The sequence below is a fragment of the Chamaea fasciata genome, unplaced genomic scaffold (genome assembly GCF_029207755.1).
Source record: "Chamaea fasciata isolate MVZ Bird 193981 ecotype frontalis unplaced genomic scaffold, bChaFas1.0.hap1 SCAF_9, whole genome shotgun sequence".
NCBI lineage: Eukaryota > Metazoa > Chordata > Aves > Passeriformes > Sylviidae > Chamaea > Chamaea fasciata.
The window spans coordinates 28,972,220-28,996,393 of record NW_027094094.1 but is presented as its reverse complement, the minus strand read 5'-3'; the positions used below and the strand labels follow the sequence as shown (position 1 = coordinate 28,996,393).

At 41.5% G+C, this 24,174-nt stretch overlaps 1 protein-coding gene across 10 annotated transcripts in view; it reads left to right on the top strand.

The window, feature by feature from the left end:
- The window catches only part of ANK3 (ankyrin 3), a 291,984-nt gene that overhangs the window by 156,002 nt on the left and 111,808 nt on the right, over window positions 1–24,174 (top strand). For all 10 annotated transcript variants that reach the window (XM_066191661.1, XM_066191669.1, XM_066191663.1 and 7 more), the window contains exons 5-9: window positions 661–759; window positions 4,112–4,297; window positions 6,092–6,190; window positions 16,102–16,200; window positions 23,831–23,929. In XM_066191661.1, coding sequence (XP_066047758.1) covers window positions 661–759; window positions 4,112–4,297; window positions 6,092–6,190; window positions 16,102–16,200; window positions 23,831–23,929 — 582 coding nt within the window. The remainder of the gene's footprint in view (window positions 1–660; window positions 760–4,111; window positions 4,298–6,091; window positions 6,191–16,101; window positions 16,201–23,830; window positions 23,930–24,174) is intronic.

The window sequence follows — 24,174 nt, the reverse complement described above, 5'->3', positions numbered from 1 at the left end:
ATTGATTGAAATCAGTCACTTAAGCATAATTTGAGAGATGCTCTAATGGGGTCAGAACCACTGATAAACCTCTGTCTCAAACTGCTGAGAACCGATGATCCTCCCATCTCCTGGTGCCTGAAATACAAAGTAGCTCAGTGCCCACAAGCAGAGTGCGCTCAGAAGGCAGCTCTGTGAGGAGATGGAAGGCAGAAGCAGCTGGCACAAGTGAAAGAGAAGTCAAAGCTAATGGAAAGAAGAGAAGAAAATGTCTGTTACTCTGAAGAGTCACTGCTCTTGCTTTCGCCACAGATCTGTATTGTATTTCCCTGTCCCGTTTTGCATTTCCACTGCTGTGGCTGTGTTTATCAGGAATCGTAACTCATGGCCACCAAATCATCTGTCCAGATGGATTTTTAGTTTGACTTCACAACAGATGTGAAAGGAATTGTTCTCACTTAGCTGTGGGAAATGTATCTGGTCAGCTGAAAGATTCTTCTGTGTCCCTTTAAATAATATTACCCTTCTCCCATCTTCACTTAAGCCAATGTAGATCATGCCATTAACTTACCTGTGAGCAAACAGTTTTTGCACTTCTCACCTAATTTCCCCTCATTTGGCAGATCTGTTTTATGTTTGAAATGTTTATGGGGTGTTTACGCTCTTGTTTTCATATTTCAGAATGGCTTCACTCCATTGTATATGGCAGCCCAAGAAAACCACCTGGAGGTTGTTAAGTTTCTTCTTGACAATGGTGCCAGTCAAAGCCTTGCCACAGAGGTAAAAGTTCGAATCTGACATTTTATGAACAAAGCAAAATGTGCTTCAGCAGTGATTTCTGCCAGCTTATATCAAACTAGTCTTTTAAATACAAAATTAAAGGATGAATAAAAAGCTGTCTCTGTGAAGTGTGCTAATGAATAGGGTTATGGGCTTTTCAGCAATTTAAACTATCTCTTGCCATTTCTAAAATAAAAAAAAAAAAATTAACCAGAGACAGTTCTAAATATAGACGTGTTCTTAGTCATAACTGCTAATCTTTCAGGTTAAGTGCTCACACAGGGAAGCTGTGTGTATAATATAAAAGTTCTCTGTGCTCTTGTTAAAAATAGTGAGCAGTGAGAAGGGTGGCAACCATAAGGCAAGAACAACTGTTCACCTGTGCTTTGGAGCAGCCCTGGGATATCAGAGAAACCCCAGGGTTATCTGGGGCTTGGGGCATTTCCTGAACTTCATTTCCATGTTGATACTTTCTCTGTGGCACCCAGTTACCCCACATGGTGCCTCAGGGAGAATTTCGAGCTGACAAATGCAGGATCCATCCTTGCAGGTGTTCTGTGATCTTTCTAGAAGAACAACTTGTATTTCTTTCTTTAAAAGGCAATTCTAGATCAAATAACAAATATTAATTCTAACTCAAGTAAGACAGCCTGTGAGGAAAATAAATAACAAATATATTAATATTTGTAAATGTATGGCATTGAGAATTGTTGAATCTGGTGAATTTTCAGTTGTCTTATAACCAAGATTTTCCTGCCAAAATGTAGAAAGGTACTTCAGTATGTGCTCTCTTTAATATTCATTGAATTCTAATTGCTCTACCAGAACTGTTTCCAAGAAGGAAATAATGCTTATTTGAAAAAGGCCTAGTTTTTGAAAAACAGGTAGTGCACAATTAGTTTCTTGCCACTATACCTCATAGTATCACTGTATAATGGTGTAGAAAGGAAATCTTATTCCTTATTCCACTGTGAAAAATAAATTGCTAATGGATCAAAACTGTGTTTCCGAAATCGCTAAAAGTTAGTTGTAACTAGAAGTGTGCATCAGAACTTTCTGGAAACGCTCGAGGATATGTAAGTCAAGAAATACCAAAATAAAATACTTTACATCTGGAAAATTAATTTAAAATTAGTTTTCAGAGCACTAATTTTTATTTCTTTGTAAAAACTTGGAAAGAAAGAAGACATGGAACTTCTAGAGATGTACAATAGGTTCTGAATTCTGAAAATACTCTTTCCACTGGATGAATTTCTGAAGAGATTTTTAAAAAAAGTTTAGAAGGGGGATTTGGTTAGGGTTTTGTTTGTTTGTTTATTTGGTATTGTTTTTCCATTGAGCATTGTATGTCAGTTTAGATTGAGCTTTTTTCCATCTCAGCTTGATGATAAGGTGCAATCTAATTTTATCCATGGAGAATTCCTTCGAAGATAGCAGACTACAGAACAGTGGCACCTTTATTGCTTTCCTTGTTTGAGATAGTTGCTTATGTGTTCTTTCTTATTTTTCTCTTGGTCCAAATTTTCTTATAAATCTGATTTCTCTTTATTGTTCTAAGTGCAAAAACTTTTGTAAATGAAGGATTTCCACTTAACTAAATATTCTTTAGAACTAACTATTCAGTCATGGTGTTTTAACCTAATTAAAGGAAAAGAGTCGATTCTCTTTCCCTACAAGAAAAGATGTTGTGGGTGTCTACATCACTTTTCTGTGAAGTGGCTGAATTTTTGGATGTGTAAATGGAACAGGAAGGCAGGGTCTCCGGGGTTTCTCCAGGCAAGAGCCCCCATTTCTGCTCATACAGCAGAGGAATATTGCCAGAGCCCTCTCATGAGGATGCTCAGGGAGGCTTTTTGGCCTCCAGGGCTGCAGAGCATCTTTCACACCCCGTGCCCCTGTAGTTGTAGTGCCCTGCCCTTGCTGTGGAGGATGGGGAGCTGCAGGCAGCAGGGAAACCTGGTTAAAGGAGCATAAAAACTCTTTGGGGAGCAGGGAGGGTGTGGTGGAAATTGCTTTTAGGATCCAGGAATTTCAGTGATTTTTTTTTTTTTTTTTTTGGTTTTCTTCCCCTCAAAAATTTTGAAAAAGCTCTCTTTTTCAGGACCCCTCTTGTTTCTCATCCTAGATTGAGGCGTTTTTTGTTTTGAAGCTAGAGAGAGAAATTCCATATTGAAACCATTACTTTTCATTCCAAAAGTTAAGAAGTTAACACTTCAACTATGGCCTGTTGAGTGAGGATCTACCTTTTTCTCTGTCACTGCTGCACTTTCATTTCACAGTTACACGGTTTCACCAGGATTGCAGTAGTTGAAAAGTGAAAGAACAAGTTTGCTTGCTAAGCTGCAATGAGCTTTGGTAATACAGGCTTTGGATATATTCATCAGGAGGCAAATTGAATAAATAAATATCCCAAGTAGTTTGCCTTTGTGATTTTTTTAGTGGTTTATGGGTATTATCTTGGGCAAAGATAATTGCTCCTGGGTTGCAATGACAGATGTTTGGGATGGAGCGGAATGTAAATGACAACTCCTTCATTCTTTAGCTTTCTAAGAATCCATAGGATAAAATTAAAATGAAAACATAAAATTATAAATCCCAGACTGTACTCTTTACGTGTTTGAGGAATCTGCTTTAAAATCTGTTAAAAAAAAAAACTTATTTTTTTTCAGGTTTATTATTCTCCACCAATTTGGTTATTAGCAAATCTGAAAGGAAATAGCTTCTTTTTGTAAGAGAATTGTCTATCAAATTATATAAATTTTCATAAAAGGAAATTGTGGTTGAACATCACTACATTAGGAGAATATGGTATTCTTGATCAATTATTATATTTTAAATCCACATATAAAATGTGTTAGAGGATAGAGCTCAAGTGTTTTGTTTTGGTTTGTTTAGTTCTTTGGGGATTTTTTAAATAATCATAAAAATGTAGATTATAATCTGTAAGGAATGGATGATAATTTAATACTGAGACATCATTAGCAATTGTAATTTTAATATTCCAGCTTTTTAATACGCTTTTATATAATTAAGCACTTACATAAATAAGCATCTGTATAATCAACTGTAAATTTGTGAGTAATTTCGCACTTTTTTTTTTCTCAAGTCTCAGTCATTCGTGTCTTATAATTTTATGCTGTGTCTGGAGCGCCAGAAAGGTGTTTTTGAGTAGTTGGCACCTTGTTCACCAGCATTTATTCCAATTTCAGGGTTATTGCAGGGTACTTTTAACTTGTTGCACTTGGTTGAATGTGGGCCAGCCCTGTTCCTACCGCTGAGATCTCTTCGCCTGCCCTTCCCAGGCTGTGGAAGGTTTGGAGCAGGCGCTGACGGTGCCCGTTGTGTGTTGCAGGATGGTTTCACACCTTTGGCAGTGGCTTTGCAGCAAGGCCACGACCAGGTGGTTTCCCTGCTGCTGGAAAACGACACGAAGGGGAAAGTGCGCCTGCCCGCCCTTCACATCGCGGCTCGCAAGGACGACACCAAGGCGGCGGCTCTGCTCCTGCAGAACGACCACAATGCTGACGTGGAGTCAAAGGTCAGTGGGGGAAAGCAAGGAGCTTGGATGCTCTCAGGTGCTCACCACATCCAGGGGAGGTCTCCCTCGGTGCCAGCTGTTCTGCTGCAGTTACACAGAACTTTCTCCTCAGACACCTGATAAAGAATAGCGTTTGATTTGCCTCCTTCTCCCCCATTCCCTTTCTGTTTAAATCAGGGTCAATTTCTCTCGTAGAAACCTTGCAAATGGAAAATAATAAACAAATTATTATTTGAATGATTCTCTTGGAAATAAAAGCCACTCCTGAAAGCAGGGGTGAGCTGTAGGTTCTGTACAGTGAAGTCATTTGACCAGTTGTCTGTGCAATTGCTGCTTGGAGAACTTTGGTAAACATGTAACAATTAAGCACTCAAAGTACTCGCTCATTCGGCTTCCACCCTGTGGAGCTTCCCGTGTGTGCTGGGCGTGCTGCCATCCCAGCTGCCGTGCCACACAGCCATCATGAAGCTTTCCGCATCCATGTCACCACTGGTGGACTAACCGTTCATTTTTTCCCCCTCTTTGCTTCCAAATATGTTAACCTAGATGATGGTGAATAGAACAACAGAGGTATATATAAATATATATATGCATCATCACTCCTCCATGACTTAGTGCTGCTGCATCATTTCTCCCTCCTGTCTGCATCGCATACTATAGGATAGACACCTGCTTTAGACGAAATGAAGTAGCATGTGCTAGAGAAGACTGTAGTTTAGAGACCAGGGCTTTCTGCAGCTGAAACTAGGGTTTAAAAGTGAGAGTGAAGCATTCTTGGGAACTGCCTGTCATCATAAAAGGGCCGCATTACGTGAGATGGAGCTTCCAGGGACTCTCATGGAGCATGTGTTTATCAGATGTTTTAAGAGCTGCAGACAACCCTGTCATGTTGTGCATCCAGGTCTGATTCTAGGCTTCTGCATGACACTTACCTTGATGGTGTCAGCAAATAGAATGATCTGAGGATGGTTTTAGAGCTGCAAAACTCCCAAAGCAAGGCAGTGGCAGCTAGCATGGCTTGCTAACAATTTAGAAATGCATCTAGTTCCCATAAGGTTTCATACTTTGCAGGACTGATGGAATTGCTGCATGTTTTAGCATCATTTTAAAAGGAAGTAAAACTACTTAAATATGAAAATCAGTTGCTGAAGTAATTTTATCAGTAAGACATCTTTTAATTAGGGTGGTAACTCGTGCTGTCTGAACATAACCCAGTGTGATTGCTCACAGTGGGAGACTGATCTTTATGGTGCTAACCCTTGGAAAAAAAACCAAAACTATATTAATAATTTAAAATAGTCTTTGATGTTATTTTCATTTGCATCTACTTTGAATTTATACAAATCAGTTAGAAAATATCATTAAATGACTTGTATTTGAACTTCTGCAAAGAATCTCTAAGAGATTTCATTTGCAGGATTGACATAATACCAATAACTATGTATTTCTAGTTAGAAGCTAATTTCTTATAAAAGTCAGATCATTGCTTTAATGCTCAAATGTTTTGCTGCTGTTTTCCTGGAATAACTGAAAGTTCTATTCAACTTCTTTTCTTCTAGAATAATTATGTTAATTTTTTTCCCTCCTGCATAGCAATGTGATTTTATTTCGATTCTCTGAGATACTATAAATAAACATCAGTGAGTGAAAACTAGTACAGAATTGGAGTGGTGACTTGCAGCAGGCTCCTGTTACTAGCTTTTGTCAGTGATGTGCCACGAATTGTGGAGTACTAGTGCGATTTTTTTTTTTAAAGTATCTATTGGTTGTGTTTTGTTTTGTTTTGTTTTGCAGAGTGGGTTCACTCCCCTGCACATAGCTGCTCACTATGGGAATATCAATGTAGCCACGTTGCTGTTAAATCGGGGTGCTGCCGTGGACTTCACTGCAAGGGTAAGTGTGGAGTCACTTATGCTAAATTTGCTTTGTCCCCATGTGGCAGAAACTTTTGCACAGAGGGGTGAGAGGCACATCACTCTCACCAGCCAAGGGGCCCCACGTGGCTGAACTGGCTCTGTCACCATCTGCTGGGAAGGGGCTTTCCCTAAACTGCTGAACCCAACCTGAGCTCGAGACCTCGCCTCCCAAAACTTCTGTTTTCGTCAAAAGGAGCTGCTGTTTTCATGGTTCCAGCCTTGCAAAAGGTGGGCTGGGATCCAGTGGCACAAATGCTTCCACCTGTAGCTGTACCATATGGCAGGAGAGATGCGTCCCTGCTGAATTCTCCTCTCCGTGCAGTTGCTTCCAGTGAACATCAGGTGTGGTGGTGAATAAAGCATCTGTGCTTTCACTGCATGCACAGGAGCCAGGTGATTCATAAAGGAAGTCTGAGAAAATGGATGAGTAGGAAATTAAATGAGACCTACAAGTGGAGTCCATAATGTAAGCAGAAGAAAGACAGGAAACAATAGAGGGAAGTTGGAGTTGGAAGAGCAGGGGAAAAACCCAGACGTATATGGATAGGGATGCAGCATGAAGGATAGGGGTGCAATATGAAGAGCAAGGAAAGATGGTGGTGCCAGGAATGAGACCACATAAATAAATAAATAAACAAACCCCAAAACAAACTGAGGCTGTTTGGCTCACCAAACCTTATCCAAACAAATCCAGGGCAGAGATGTGCTGGTGATCCGGGACAACAGGGAGATAAAATCAAGGGAATAAGAGGCATTCAAAGTGAAGGCAGATGCTGATGTAAGTGTAAATAGGCATTAATTGGCCACAAATAAATGTTGTCTAGAAATTTAGGTGTTTCCTATTAAATCTTAGTAATTAATGGTATTTAATTAAAAATCACTTAATCATTAATATTAAACATAGCTAATGAGATTCTGGAACAATCTTTCAATTTAATTAGAAAAAGTGAAAAAAAAAAAACAATGTAAATTCAAGATTATATTTATAAGGGGAATTATGCCACATGGATAATCCAGCAGCTCCTCTTCTGAAATTTTGATTGTGTGTTATGTTCGTTACTTTTACGAGAGGAAACATACTAAAATACTGCTGTAGAGCATATGCACAAAGGGGAAAGTGAATTTGCAATATTCTACTTTAGATAGTTTGTATAGCTAAAAACTTGAATGCTTCCATAGTTAAGGCACATATTTACATGCAGCAAAGTTTTAAGTTTTCATGAAAAGCATTGCAAGCCCATTGCTTTGCTTTCACTGATAGCATCGACCTCTGATTTGCAAGTCCTTTAACTGACCCAATTAGAGCATTAAGGCGTTTCGTACCATCCTAAGCTTTGGCATTGCGTATTTGATAAGCCCTAATCACAGAAGCAACGAAGACAAATGGGGTCTTGGGTCAACTCTTTCCCACTCAGAAACAAGATTAGGGATTAGCAATGCTACTACATTAGCAATTAGCAGCATTTAGTACCAGTGCACTAAATACCATCTGCCTATGCTTGTTTTAATAAAATAATAAGTCTTAGGCTTCAGCAGCTCTCTTTTGGATTAAGGGCATTTGTGGAGAGCACATCCAGAGTAATAAGGCCATTCTTGCCTCCTTTTCAAGATCTGGACATTGTAAATCCTGCCTCGATTAGTTGTCATCATCAGAGGGATGTTCTGGGAGTTCTGGGATGGCAGGGGAAGTGCGGATGCAGTGACATCAGCCTGAAGGAGCAGTGGGCTGAGGCTGTGACTCAGGGAGCACTGAGTGCTTGTTTGTGCTTGTGATACAGGGCGGGGGCATCCAGAGAGAGGGAGAGAGGGAGCGGGAGCTCATCTCCATTCCTTGGCAGTTGCAAATCTAGATAAAGTTGTTGTGACAGAAAGAATTGTAGCATAAATAACAGTAATATGGAGTTCAATTCTGTTCTTCAGTGTTTATCAGGCTGCGGGGGAAGAAAGCACTGCACAGGAAGGGTGGGTTAGGTTCTGGCAGAGCAGTGGATTTGCAGGCTAACAGAGCACATGTAATTAGCAGCACCAGGTAGGGGAGCCCTGCTTGAGCCTTGATTACACAAATTGCGAAACAGGGACTGAAAATGACCCACAGGTAAAGCCTGCTCATTGACACCTCGTTGCCTGTTGTTTTAATTTCTGTAAACACTATCCACAGTCTGCTGTCTTCCCTCTGCAGGAAAGGGCCTTGTTTGAGTTGCTGACAATGTGAGATCAGCGACAGAGCAATGATAGGGAAGGGCTGTAACCCAAATAAAATATTGCCATATGTACTGTAGCTTTCAGAAGCGCAAAGAACAAACTCTTAAGATGGGGCGTCAAATGCACTTCGTGCATTTTTCCTTTGTTCTTGTAAATAAATACAAATTAATCGTCCTTGTCCATCTCTCAGTTTATATTTAAACTCTTCAGGAAAGCAAAAATTCTGGGGAGAGGTTTGAACAAGAGGAGGGGATTATGGTAACAAAAGAAGGTTGTGTGAACAGGGTAATGTGAAGACAAATGTGTGAGGGCAGGAGAAATAGCCATCTGCCACCATCAGTGCAGTCCGGGTGGGGAAGCATGGAGGAACGTGAATGGATGTGTAGAGTGAAGGAAGAGCTCTAAGGCCAAGGGCAAGGGTGGTGAAAGGATGTAAGAAAAAGGAGGGCAGGCCTGTGGCAAAGGAGATCTCCTCAGCTGCTGTTTTCAGTTTGTTTCCAAGAGGCCTGAGGGAAGGAAGAGGTTCCAGCAGGGAAGGCAAGGAAAGAGATGAGCTTGCTGATGGCTCTCAGTGTGTGGGCAGGAGGCGAGCAGTGGTGCTGTGCTGTAAGTAAATGATGTCCCCAGTGATGTTCAGGAGCAGCTGCTCCCTCAGCCCCACCGGCACACACCTGCCTGCCTCTCAGCTGTCACATATTCCCTTGGTCCCTTCTTTCGCTGCAGCTAGGAGACAGGCACAGCTCCAGGAGCTCTTACAGGTGTCGCCTGTGTACGTGCTGACTGTAGAGGCTGGGGGGTTGGAAATGTACCTGCTTTCACAGGTTTGCCCTCCTGCAGCCGAGTGACTGATGTCATGTCAGCTCTTCCCTTGAGCTGCATTAGCACTTCTGTGTCTGGGCTTCCTTCTCTGGCCTTGCTGCAAGCGCAGGGAAGGTGGCACAGCAAACTCCCCGTTGGGATGGATGGAAATAACTCCAGTAAATCAGCTTTATTCCACCTATAAACAAGGAGGCAGCTTTGGGAGCCATCCTAACCTCGTTCCAAGTGAAACAAAATCTCCTTATTCAGCTGGATGTTTGCCATTTTGTAAAGAAGGAAAAACAATCATTCCAAATTGCTTGACTTCTTGAGCTCAAACTCAACAGAAAACCTGTCACAATTACTGGCAGGGTATGCATTGCAGGGTAACAGGCTTTTTATGACTACTCATCATCCTTTTTCTGTAGTACATTATCATGTGTCCAGCTTCTCCAAAATACTTCAAATACTTCATTGCATCACCATATTTCCCTCTTGCTTAAGTGGGAGACAATCACACAGAAACTAAAGAAGTGAAGGAAGAGGAGAATAAAGGGTAACTGAGGGTGAAGTCGACCTCCTTTCTTAGCCAGATTAACACTTTAAAGCAGTCACCACTTGGGCTTTGATGGATTGCAACAGCTCCAGGCACCCTTCTCTTAGCTGACAGTGCCACTTGACGTTGGAGAGGTGTGATGACTCCTAGCTACAAACTGAAAGGTAGCCAGATACCTTTAAGTGAATCGATTTTATCAATTTTTTTCAACAGGAAAAACTAATTCTTGTCATTTTAAAACTGTCATTTATCAGCCACTTGTTCCTTTAAATCAAACTGTGTCCAATGTCTTACCTAGAGTTTTAATGATTTTGAAGGTGTTTTGAATAAACTGGGAATTTTATTTAGGTAAAAGTTACCTTTTGGAGGTTTACACAGTCTTCAGATAGCATTCTTCTGTCTGAGATGATCTTCCCATGGAAAGATCTGTTTAGGGGAGGAAATGCCTTTGAAGCTCCACCTGCCTCTGAGGAAAACAGTGGTTAGAAAGGAAGGGAGGATGAAATTCTCCAGAGCAACAGCTGAAAGAAACCTCTGTGACCCCCACATCCATTCTGTACTGGAGCAAGTCAGAAGATGGAGATAGCCAGGGGATCCTCCCTGGGAAGATGACCTCTCCCTGTATCCTTCTTGCCAAGGCAAATGGGAGCTCGTCACTGTGCCATAAATCTGCATCCAGCCCTGGGAAAAGCCTTCCTGAAACACAGCACTCCTTATCCTAGAGGAGAGCTCAGTTCCACCGGGAGTGGGCTCTGTCTGCAGAAAGTTTGCTTACTGGAAGGTTAGGAAAGGATTTGGTGATCTTGAGGGTGGTGTGAGGACAACATGCATTAATGATGACCCTGAGGCTGAGAAGCAGAACACCATTAGCCCATCAAAAAGAGCAGGCAGTATCTAAGTGACAGTAGCATAAGAGAAAAACATCTTTGTTTCCCCAGTGGTAGTTTGCAATAAGAGCCCCTTTTCATAGTCTTCCTTCTTTCCTTCCAGGATTCATTTTATACATCTCAACCCTGAAGAAAGTTAAGTATATTAAAGCACACAAGAGCTAAAATAGCACAATATAAGACTTACTATCACTAAGGAGAGGAAGAAAAAAGCTGGGACATGGTGGTGCACTGTTGAGGGTTTCCTCGAAAGCATCAAATTGTGCATTTTTATCTTTAGTTTCTGAAACATCTATACAAGCTTCAGTGATTCCAGTAACTGCTACGAGAATATAAAACTTTTCACTGCAGGAATTCTGCTGTGTTGTAGCTCCAGTTCTGAATTGCAGAAAAATACAGGGGAGAATACTGAGTATTTTAACACACAACATGTTGGTGCCTAGTTGCATGTGAGAATCTTCAAATGCACACCACAATCTTCCCATACTTCCAGAATTTGGTAATAGTGGCAAAAACAATGCAAGTGGTGCTGCTGACAATTCCAGTATGCCAAAACCACCATTATGCTCTTTCCTTAAAAACCTATAATTCTGGAGGGATTTTCCAGACTGTATAAGAAATTTCTGTTATAGCAGTCTGGCTGTTTTCAGCTTTTGTTTTACTCACACATTCTGTGTCAATATTAAGCTCTTCCTAGAGTTTGCTCTCAGTTGAGGATTGAGATGAACTATCTCACCAAATTCCTATCTGAACATTTTGGTAGGAAACTATTCTGGTTTGTTTTAAGTCAAGGAAGTGAAATTTGAAATCAGATAAGTGTGATTTTTCTGATTAAAATTGCACTCCACTGAGAGACTGGGAGGAGAGCTCAGAGGTGGAGGTAAGTTCTCTCGTTGACAGCAAGAAGAAATGCCAAGTCCATGTGACTGGCAATGAATCTTCACAGTCCTGATGTGATCAGCTGCTCAGTCAGCATTAAAATCAATGCAGCACATGACTAGGGAAAGTTTTCGCTTTGTTTTGTGCCTTCCTTTAAAGGTGCACTTCAGAGCCCAATATGAAGCTGTAAGTGCAAACATTTGCTTTTCTTAGTTATTATTAGCATCCTTATGCTTGCAAGACTCCAGCTGTGATGGGAGAAAGAGGCAATCTCGTAGGACAGCAGAGCACACCAGAAACCCAGGGGGAGTTCCTGGTTTTCTAAAGGCATTAAAATGTAACCATATAAGATCTACTTCGCACACTGACAATTTTAACCCTGGTTTGTTTTTTCCTGACTTTCTATCCATCCATGTTGCTAATTTGTAGTGGAAAGGAGCAATTCTGACTTGCTGTGGTGAGCTGTGATGGATAACGCCGTGTGTCAGAGGGCAACTGATCTCATTTCAGCTGGGAAATGTGAGGTGGCTCATTTCTCAGCACGAGATAACTCAAAAGTTTTTGAGTTTTCTTGTGAAGCTATAGATAGAGAGCTGCAGCTGGAAAGGCTTAGTGTTCCCTCTGATGAGGCACAGGCAAAGGCCACTGACTGTAAAAGCAAGTCGCTCCTCACCCATCATATTTGTGGATGTTTCGTGGCTCTGGAGGAAGGCAGGAGCCCTTTGTGAGGGGATGGTGGGCTGCAGCAGGTGGTGGATGGGGACAAAGGGAAAACCACCATCCACAAGGCTGTGAAGGGTAGAAAAACTTGCATGCACCTAATCCATGGCACTTCGGGCTCTGTGTGGTCTCAGAGTACTTCAGGTCACGTGCCCCAGGAGATCTGCCAAGAAGGAGAGGAAAGGCTGTGTTCTAGTTGACAATCCTATGCGCATTTTTGCATTGTTTTAGCTTGCTGTTCTCACTGGTTTTATGCTTCATATTCCCTGTAGAATTTATTAACTCACAAATTGGACCTCAGTGTCAAGGGGTCTACCGGAGACATTACCCAGAATTGGATATTTCAACAGCAAGGGCAAGCAGCACTCCGGCAGGAATTCTAGATCTGAACCAGGTCTTTTAATGGCAACTTTTGGAAGACATTTCATCTTTATTACTGCAGGAAAACATCTTCAAAAATTTCCTGATTTACTATTCTATCTTAAGAACAAAGGGAGAAATTTATAGAAGATCAAACGGATAAAAATAGACTGAAAAGACAGCAGATGCTGTTGATACACTGAAGAATTCAGAACCTTACATTTGGTGGCTATTTTGTTTGCTGATACCACAGTTTTAGTGTTAATAAACAACACCAAAGTTGCGCGTATTATGAAGCTTTTTTTATCTCTTGTTCCTTGTGACAAGTGCAAATAACTCCATTTTGAATTCCTTGCTTTGTTTCATCATCAGAAAAATTAACGATGGTGTTGTCTGAGGTTTTTTCACTTCTCAGTTCATGTTCTTAATTGTGAGATGAGAGATGGGGAAGGGCCATACATCTGAAACTTCTGGCTGTGATTCTTTAAGACTTGGTACCACACAGGATTGACCAAAGACAAGTTTCTTAGCCTGAACATCAGTTCAAGCAATTATTCAAGCATTCACATAATACACCTCTTCATCTGTTTGGAGTCAGAACTCTCAGCCAGCTTCACATTCATTGCTATCAGTAAAAATTTAAATAGCTAAACAGCAAAATTAAATTCTGAATAGAGACTTGCCCCTCTCTCTTTTCCCCTTCTTTTCCTCACAGTGTTTTCCTAAGATGTTAAGGGTGAAAAAGATTAAAAATGTTTCGAATCCTTTGTCTCTTAATTTTTTTATGAACTGTCTGATCAGGTTAGTAAAGTACAACGAAAACTGCAGACTCCTTCCAAGGGAATGAGTGCTCTTTCCTAGGAAAGAGGAGCTCCTTTGTCATCTGTTAGGACAGATATTACAATGGTTGAATTTGCTTGATTTCTCCTGCTCCATTAATTATTTCAGGGAAGCTGTGTGTAGTTGATTTTCCTCACAAAATTTATCTGGAGTGACCACATTCTTTCTCCATCCATCTCTTTGTGATGTGAACTTGCTGCCTATTTTCAACCAAAAGTTGATCCAGGTTTCAAGATGCTAAAGACATGAAATTTATGTGTTTTTGTAAACACAGGTGATCACATAGAACAAAGGTGGGTTGCTGGCTCTCGAGCTCAGTCCTTATTTGGTGCTGGAGAATTTCCCCACATTGCCAGTCTGGGTGATCGCCCCCGTCAGAAGCTGGGAGAGAAATATGCTGACCTAATAGTTTTGGTAGCAATCCAGAAATATGAAAGTCATTTGAACAGGACTTGGTTTTGAACATGAAAGTGGATATATTTTTAATTTTTTTCCCCTGTTGCAAGCAAACAGTGTGACCTAACCCCTAATTGCTAAAGTGGAAGCCATCTCTTTCAGTTTTGAGCTGTGTATTTGCCAGCACTCATCCATCTATTCTAGAATCAACATTTATGGCAACAGGAGCTTGGACTGGCAAATAATTAGATCCAAAGTGCACATTCTCATGTGGTTATGCCCTCCCCTGTGCTGCATTAGTTTCAGCTCAGTGTCGAGATGAGTGAGAACCAGACTGCTAAAAGGTGTTTGTCTTGCCTTTGGTAATGCTGTCCCTTCCTCCTCCATTTCTTTCCTGATGCTTGGAAAATGCTTTTCTCCTTGTCTGTGTATGAGGCAGTAAATGATTGGTACTAAAATACTGTGAAATATTAACAGAGCACTAGGGTCTATGAGGCTGAGTTAACCTCTTTACCCCTTAACATCAGCAAGTAGAAGAAGGTGTTTCTTTAATCTAAATTACCTGCAGTACTCTTTACTTGAAGACACAGAAGTTATTTCCTTTACCTTTTTTTTTTCTCGGGAAAGTAGAATTCATCTCTCTCCCCCTCTGACCTCAGTAACATCTTTCCTCCTGGGAAAAGAGGGAAAGCAGAAAGTATCTCCACATAATTGTTTTTCTCTCTTTTTTTTTCTGTCCTCTTTGTGACTGGTACAGTAATGCAGTGACCCCATATTATATCCAGTGTCAACTCCCAGTCAAATAGAATTAACTCTTTTTTTTAAAATCAACTCACAGAAAATTTATGTGATCACATAGTTTTTACCTCCCTGAAAGGACTAGACATGCTGCACTTTCTGTTTAATGTGCTAAGCATCTTCTTGCTTTACTTTGCTTCTTAAAGTAATGAGAAGCTACCCTAGCACAGTCATCACTTTGATACTCTAATGATCATGAATATTGTAAAAAGAATCTCTGTCATTTAACCTTGCTAACATGTATTTTACCTCTGTGATAATATTAATTAGTACTTTCTAGTAGCTGTGAGTTTGCTTCATAGTGAAATTTTGTGTAAAAGAAAATGTAGCAGCTGCATGAGGTACCTGGTGTTATGATTAGGCTGTGAGTCAGCTTGTCACATCTGAGAGGGGATTTTTTCTCAGAGCTGGTTCTCTATCCCTCCACTCACCTGCTGGATGCTCTGTAAGCCAGGTCAGGCACTGGTACCCCTCCCCAGCTGCTCAGGGTGCCCCTCTGGTTCAGTCAGCCTCAGCACACACGTTCCCTGCATGTGCTGCTTTCTCGGGGTCCCAGGGCTGCTGGTTTAACACAGCCAGCTGTTTGTGCTGCCCCACAACACGCAGGAACACGTCCTCTGCAATTCTGTTCGTCCGCATACACGAGCTGCGTGCTGTTTGGATCCCTTTATTTTTACTTGGCTCCATATGATCAAATACATACAGGATGTGGCCTTCATACGCCACGAGATAAAGGATTCATCAGAGCATGAAGAGACGTCCTGGCTGCATCTTGTTAAAGAAGTGCCTGTGTGTTGGTTATGTAACTGTCCTCGATGTGCAGCATCCCTGCCTGTGCCAGCCTGCCAGGCACTGCTCAGGGAGGCACACACACTTCTCTGCAGCCCCACTTCAAGCACGGTGTTACACCCATTAGAGGAACAAATTGAGCAAAATTAATGCTGGAATTCAAATGAAGGTGCTTGCCAGGCTCTCAAGAGTTTGCTGGTGATGTTCAGAAATAAGTAACGTTGGCCTCTCGTAATTTTTGAATGAGATCTATGGATATAATGGTTCTGTTTATTTTTCTGTGGCTCCTACAAGGCCAGTGTAGTTGAGGTATGAATCCTTATCGCTATAGGCTCATAAACAACCACATCTGGATTAAATTGCTAGGATTCAGTAAAATTGCATAAGTTCAACCCTTAAGCAATGTTGTGAGCTGAGGCACAGTCATCTTATAACTCTAACAGGAGTTTGACTTTTGTCTTCACAGTGTGTGTGTTGAGATACCAGGCCAGTAATTCACATGAGTGGTTGAACACAGCTTCCCTTTGCTTTCGTGCTCCCAGGGAAACAAACTGCATTGTGCTTTAGCAAATTGGGCGTAATTCATCCTGTGAGCAAACCAAAAATGGAACTCATGAAAGACAGACATATACATATTTATTTTCATGTTTTTTTCTTCCACAGAATGATATTACACCGTTGCATGTTGCATCAAAAAGGGGAAATGCAAATATGGTCAAACTCCTACTTGATCGAGGAGCTAAAATTGATGCCAAAACAAGGGTAAGCTCAAGTGTGAGTGCTGTGAGTGACTGTGGGGAATTATTGCCTCTGACCTGTGTGTTGCTGTAGGGCTTAAATCATTTATCTTCCCAGCAGGCTAATACAGCTGCACTGCATTTATTTTTTATGAAATGATTGCAGTAGGATGCTAACATTTTACATTTCTTACAGCAGCGTGTAAAACACCAAGGATGGCAAAGCTCAGAGCCAACCATTTTCCATGTTCCCTTTCCAGTGTTTAAGTAGGAGCTGCTTTTATCTGCTTGGAAATAGAGGGGAATGTACAGGAACATGCTAAAAGATGAGAATTCAAGTCAGATATTTCAGAATGATGAGCCTCCTGCAGCTCAGGCTCTGTTTGAGGGATGCTTGGCTGCTGGCTGGGGTTAGTCAGCACATGTGTTGGGAAGAGGGATGGTTTCCATCAGGCTGACACCCAACTCAGTGCCCTGAGTGACTCAGAAGCTCAGTGCATATGGTTATGTCTAATTGCTGTAGTTAAAACCCAACCAAACCGGGGATATTTTATTTACTTACACAGCAGCAGGAAAAAAATTTAAAAAAAAAAAAAAAAAAGAAAGGAAAAAGTTCAAATGTTTGGAAGTCAGCCTGGAACTAGTGGTGCTGTGGCCTGTCAGGGCAGTCCTTGCAACACACTCCTGTGTGTGCGAGGTAACTCTCAAGAGCTGTCCCAGTAACTTTTTGACAATTATAATTTTCTTGAAATATTAATTTATCACCTCTACCTTTTCCTGTATAAGTTCTACCTTTCAGAATCAATCTAAACAAAAGAAAGGAATAACCTAAGAATAGGTTTTCTGCAGTTCTTCCTGTATTCACAGGTTTTTGTTTGGTTTCTGTAGCCTCTGAGGTTTCCTGCAGTGCTTGTTAGGCACATTTGTGGGTTTTTTTCCGTCGAATTCAGAAACTGGGTCAATCTATTTTGTCATCTCTTCGTTCTCTCCACATGTTTTTCTTTATTGCTTCTATTTTACCTTTAGTAGCTGATGATTTATTTCTAAATGTTTCTATTTCTAAAACGTTTCAGTTTTTTTTCTAGTTGGGCAACATGGAAGAGATGACTCTTCATGGGTAATGTGAACAGTGGGTATAGTTTCTGGACTGAAATTCCAGCGTCCTCTCTGCTACATAGGGGTACCAGGCTGAGGGCTGTGATTCTGCCTTGTGGTGGGGTGGTGGTATAACAGATGTGCATTTGGTCAGAACAGGGAGAAAGGGGCTTGGTGGGGGATTAGTTGCTTCCCCCTGCAAGTATTTGTTTGGCCCACTGCAGTCCAGATCATTAGGGACCAGTACTTTAAATAGTTGGAGTCGAGTTAGTTCTTTTAGTCAGGAAAATTTGTGCTCTGCTTCATTTCCTATATCACAAGCTCCGGGGTCAGACACTGGGATAATTTACGTAACTAAAAATACAAGCTGGGACGGAAACAGGATCTAGGAAGAGGGCAGAAGCATTAACAGCTCCTGAGTCTGGCACAGCTTCCCAGTGAGGCAAAAGGCAGTGCTGACTGTGGTTCACGGAGCCGTGGTTTGGTTTTTTTGTCTTCCCCCAGAGACTGCCTGCTTCCCCAAACACCCATCCTCTCCAGAAGTCAGAAGGGGTTTGCATAACTTTTCCTGCTCGTGCTGTAGGTGTGTCACTCAAGGCTGCACGTACCAGAGGCATGGTTTCCTGGCTGGCAGGGAGGGAGAGGAGCTGTGTGTCCTGCCTCATCCTGGCGGCTCCCAGAGCCTCGCAGTGATGGGCAAAGGGAACAGCACCAGCCCTGCATTGCAATTTCCACACCCAAGCATAGAAGGAAAAGAGTTTCAGTTTACCTCTGAACAGACAAAGAAGATGAGTTAGAAAGTTCTGTGCCCTTCTTACCGTGGTTGGCTCAGTGCCAGCACAGGGGCACCTATTGGGTTTTTGGAATGTGTCTCAAAACCTGTGGCTGTTTCTATCGGGCAGCAAGCCAGATTATGCCTCCTCGATCGTTGTATACTTAAGAATGAGCTCAGAGTTTCTCGGTGCTTTTTGGGGCATCTTAGGTGCTAGAGGTTTCTCCGCACCATGCCCAGCTTCTGTTTTGGTTTTGTATCATTTATTACTTTCTCTTTTATTAAAACCTTTGCTTTACAGAACACACCTGAAGAGCTGTCTTGCACATACTCTTAAGCCATTTCTGAGAAGTTGCAGGCCAGCCCTCAGAGCCTGATACATCTTCATGGGGCTCAAAACACTCTGTCCACCCAGCCTGTATCACACCAGTTTAGAAATCAGTACCAAAAGCAAGAGAAGGCTGAGAGGAATGTGATGCTGGGTGAGAAAAGGGAATTGTTTGAGGAGTGCCTGCCTGGTTCTCATATTCAGCAGCAAAGATTAATTGCTCTGAGCTGGCACAACGCATGTTCCTGCTAAAGCTCTCCTGTTGTTCCAGCCTGACCCAATGTTGTTTTACAAGGCTGAACAATTAAGACACGTCAACTTTGCAGATATTTCTTTTTATTTTTTAAGCACTATTTTTGTTTTCAATACCGCAGATATAGAATGGCCCTACAAAAATACAGGATGACAAAGGCTCTGGTCATATCCTTTAGAACAGCATCACTACTGCTGAATGCACTGAAAGGCAGAGAGCAGCTGGGGCTGTCTTTTCTGATACATGTGTCAAGTCCTGCTTATCAGCTGGATGCCCAGCCTTGTGTGCTCTGTGAGGGGCAGGTGCTGAATGCACACACGGCTTGATAACAGGTGGGATTTGCATGTGAAAAAAAGTGAGTCTCCTAGTACCATATTTATAAATGTGAGACCTTTCTCTTTTTTTCCTATTTTTAAAGAGATGAACAGAATTTTTGTATGTAAGAGATCAGCAGACTTTTTTCTTTTTCTGTTAGAATAGCTTTTTGTCTTGGACATTATGACATTATTTAATTCAAAGACTGATTATGGAAGAGAAAATACCTCCTTGAAGGTAAATGGCAAAGGTTCTGTACCCTTATGAAAGGACAAAAAAAAATAATCTTGAAATTGCTGGTTTCTATTGCTCAGGGGGAGAAATTCTTAGGCCTTTGTTTCTCCTGTTTCATGTCTGTATTTCACCTTTGCAGAATGCAGAACATACTGTTTTGTATTGTTGACCAAACACTAACAGAGCCAGGATTTGCTACTCTAACTCTTAGATGGGACAGATTTAGCTATTCAGCTGGCATTTTGTGGTCCGTTCCTGCAATCCATTCTCTATGGTATATTGGGTTACTCTCCACATAATGCTTATTTTTATTGGTCACAAAAATAACCGTTTTATAGATAAATTAACATAAAGCCTTTCCTGAGTAATAAGTAAGCTAAGGTAATGATTTCTTTTCCTTAGTCATTTACATGAGCATTTGCTTTTGCTGCTGACAGATGGTCCAGGAAACTGTAGTGCTGAAGTACTGCACAAAAGGTTAACATGAAGAGCTAAATCCTTATCCTGTTTAAATTATTGTAAAAGCAATCCAGGAGCTCCCACTTTCTCTGGATTCATTGGGACTGGGATTTGATGAGCACCGTTTTACTCTTACACACCTCCACACTGTAGTTGGAAGTTGAGAGAACGTGTGAGGCACATCCCAAAAATTATGTTAAAACTAGTTTGAGACTCAGACATGCCTTTTTTTTTTTCCATTTTACTTCACGCTAGGTTGCATTGTTTATTTTAACCAGCTGTTCATCTTCCCTCTGTTGTCTTTTTTTTGTTTGTGAGATGTCTAGCAGCTGGTATTTGAGGCTGGGTACTGAATTCTTAAGGGTACCCCTCAAGAACTGTGTGCTGGCAGGGCAGCTTTAATCATTCTGATTTTTAGCTAAGATTCTGGGCAAAGGCCTGTTAATGCCTCATGTAACATGTTTACTGAATGTTGCCCTAATTATGTTTTTTCTCTCTTCCAGAAAAGACTTTTAAAAGTAAAATTTAATTAGAGAGGTTGATTAAATTAGCTTGATTTGCTTTGGCTGTCTAATACTGTATATGCCAAAGTGAATTTGTGTCTGAGGCAGGCAGCAAGCAAGTTTTAGCCTGGATTAACAATAAGTGTTTATAATCTTCATTCTACTGATTTTACAGCTAAATAACAGGCCCAGCACTCATATCTGCATGAAAACATGTGGGATATACTCTTTGAAGATGCATCAGATCATGCATAAGCTGCTCCAGAAAAACCACATGTATTAAGATGTGAAATAACTACAATAGCACTGCCTCGGCACTCTGAATGTGCTTTGCATGTGCAGGGAGAGCAAACCTTTGTTGCCCTATTGCCCAGAAGGGGCAGTTTGCAATAGCGCCAATGGAGCAAAGAATTCAGGAGAGCTGGAGCATGGAGGGGCTGTGGGATAGAGCCCTGCTGGGCCGAGTGTGTGCGTGGAGAGTCACTGAGCAGCACTGGGCAGATAAACCCTGGAGGCAGCAGTAATTGCTCCCCTGGGAATGTGTGCTGTCACCTCTGGCTCAGGGGACAGGAGTGCCTGGTGCTCCTGCCAAGGCTGTGGACAGGCTCTGAGAGCTGGCTGGAGCCCTGACAAGCTCTTGCTGAATATCTACATCACATTTAAGTTTTTACTGGGTATTGTGCTTGGTTTCATGACTCTGACTGGGTTGGAAGCTGATGCTCACTGATGTGAGAGCTGTGGTACTGAGGCTGCTGTGGCTTCGGGAGACAGCCCAGAGGATGCCATGATGCAAGGGGAATCCTGGGTGAGCGCTGACAGGGAAGAGGTTGCTGGGGAGCACAAGGAGGCTGCTCTGTGCTGACCCCACGCCGCTCAGGGATCCCTTGAAGCCACATGTGATGCTGAGGAAACACTGCAGCAGGAAGGCTCAGTGTCAGGACAGTTTCTTCTCCAGTGTAACAAGATCAGGAGGCCACACAGGTATCTGAGTGTCAGCAGGGATCAGAAACAATGCTTTATTTCAAACACACTGATTTGTGTGCGTGTGTTTGAAATAAAAGCTAAAGCAGACAGCAGCCCCAGAGATGGGTGTGCAGTGCTAATGGGAAGCTTGTACCTAATCATAACTCCTCCTATTGTCCTCTTGGCTTTGCTGAAGCTGCTCTCAGGCTCTCTGGAGGGATAGATAATACAGATGATATGATTTATCATGTCAGTGCATGCTTACAGAGTCCTTAATCTGCAGATTATTGTCATAATCGTTTGTAATGGTTTTTCTGAGCCATTGCAGACTATCATATTAAGGCAAGTTTGCTTCCTAATACATGTAATATATTTTATGCTTCACATAGTATAGTCTATGTGAACAGTAAATAAGCAACTAGAAAATCTCCTGACAAAGTCAGTGAAGTCTTGCTGAGCTCAGAGCAGTCTGTTTTAATCTCAGAATCTCTTTTTAAAAAAGAAGTCTTTGAGATCTGCATTTCAGATCTGCACATTTCTTTACCTGCTCTGAGTGTCGTGTAGCAATTAACTAAATCAGTGAATAGTGTCTTTCGAGAAAAAAAAAAAAAAAAAAAAAAATCTCTGCAGCTAAATTATCTGTCTTGGAGTGTATTTGCTCTTTGCAGTGGGAGACCTGACATCATGTGAACAGGAACTATAGATCAGCTGTCCCCACAAGCACGCACATGCAGTGTCGTGCTGTGTCATACGTGATGGGTCTGGTGGTAGTGACTGCTGTGTGGCCCAGAATAAGGTCCAGCTGGCCAAGCATGACTGCCTGCTCCTCCTGGGCCACAGAAACCTTGTCAGCCAGAAATCCCCACAGAGAGGTGGGGCTCTGGGAGCACTGGAAGGGTCTAGACTGGTATGGGAAGATGATCAAATGCGTCTCGTTCCCTGTGGGCATGGTATGTACTAACCATGGTATGTTGGTGAAATGACTCGGGGAGGTATTAAATCTGAAAAATGGTCTCTAACTTTGGTGCCTGACCTCAAGTATCTATCTTTGATGTACCTGCAGAATGTGATAATTATAGGAAGTAAAAAGAGTGAACAGTGTAACATACATGATGATCTTCAGCTCTTAGCTACAGGCCTGTAGTTACCTAGCCTTGCTGGGTTTGATTTTTCCTTCCCATACAAGTTTTCAATTTCTTGTAGGTGATATTTTCACATCAAATCTTTGTGTCTGTTCAGTTCATGATATGCCCTCACCTGTGGAAACTACTGGTATAAGAAATATTCATTACCCATTTTAAACACTTGTGAAGCTATGGCAAAGCATTTGCAACTCAGCTGAAAAATGCATCATTTGTGGGTTTTGGTATCTTTTCCCTTTGTCTTAATGTAAGTGCATCTTGAATTGGTGTAGTATCATTTTAACAAGATGCACTTTCCAGTACTTTATGGGCTGAAATAGCAGGAAGAAGCAGAAATTACAAAAGAATTGACTTGAGAGGTGTCAGTAAGAACATTGGCCAAGCTGCCTTTATCTTGTGGGAACAAATGACTGCCTGAGTTAAGGGAGTTAAGTCTGAATCAAAATATTTTCTTTATCAAAATATATGCCTTACTCTAAATGCAAGAACGTGCACAATGAGAACCATACAAGTTTTAAATGAGAGTAGCAGGAAAAGTTTGGCATGACAGTTCCTACCTGTTATCTTTCAGAGGTTTATTAGGAGCAGGCAAAAATGTAGAAACAGGAGAATGTAAGGCTCTCTGAACCACCTCCTCCTTCTCCCTGGCTGCCCTCTACACTTTGCAGGGCATAAGCTGATATTCCAGTAGAGTGTGGTTTAGGAATTACCAAGGAAGAATATTATAATTGCACGTGAAAAGTATGACTAAGGAGGCACCTTAATAATACTTGCTACCATACAGAAATGGAGAGGGAGTGCATGTGTGTGAAGGGAGTGTGTGAGAAAGAATTTTAGATAATCTCTTATTAAAAAATTATGTGACGTATGTATTCTAGGCAATACAACATAGGTGTTTTAAGAGTAGTGGAAGACACCAGGGAAAAGCCCCTTCCTTTGTGACTTGCAAATGGAAACCTAAAGTCTCTGAAAACTCTGACGTCATTATGTACAACAAGCAGTGGGATGATGACTATTACTAAGCAAACTATTCTAAAAGAGGCACGGACAGCATGCCTTGACTCTAGGCCAGTCATTCAGCTGGAGGTCTCATAAGCACAGTCTACACAGTGAGACACAAGTGAATCCAACATACTTCTATTACCTGGGATTAAGATGGTTTTCTTGTCTGCTGTACACTTGTCAAAATAATTGTAATAAAAAAGTCTGAGGAGGATTTTTTTTTTCCTCTCAGACTAACTGACTATCCACCAACTTTGATGCATATTGACAAACGAGAGACACAGTTTTCTCCAAGGCAAACAGGCAAAAAGTACCTGAAGTGCAATCTCACCTTTTTCTTGCATGTGCAGTGAGGGTCTGGAAGAAGCCCATTGCATGAACACCAATGTGAAGTGACTATTTACATGTTCAGAAAATCAGAGCCAGAATGTGCTCTGTGGGTTTGAGCAAACAGGTTCAAGTGTTCGTTTGCAAAAGAGCAGCACCTTGCAGAAACGAATGAGCCTCCTAGGACATCACAGGTCTGTACAAAAGTGGGCAAGATTTTAGCGTGTCTGACACTAATCAGTTATAATTCTGTATCCCACAGGATGGGCTGACTCCCCTCCACTGTGGAGCAAGAAGTGGCCATGAACAGGTTGTAGAAATGCTGCTGGATCGTGGTGCCCCTATTCTTTCCAAAACCAAGGTAACTGATACTCTTTCCTGGTGGGATAATCCTTGGACAATTTTTTTTCTTTTTCCTAATGTAATTCTGTATGTCTCATATGTTTAAGGGTTTGGCAATAACTTTCCTATTTCTTGGTTATTTAAAGTAACTTGTGTGGGAGCTCTCCAAAGTGAATGCCGTATGTAGAGCACGTCTGCGTATGTAAAATGTGTTAAATCGAGATATACAAGAAAAGATTTCTGTGCCAACCAAAAAGGCTTGTG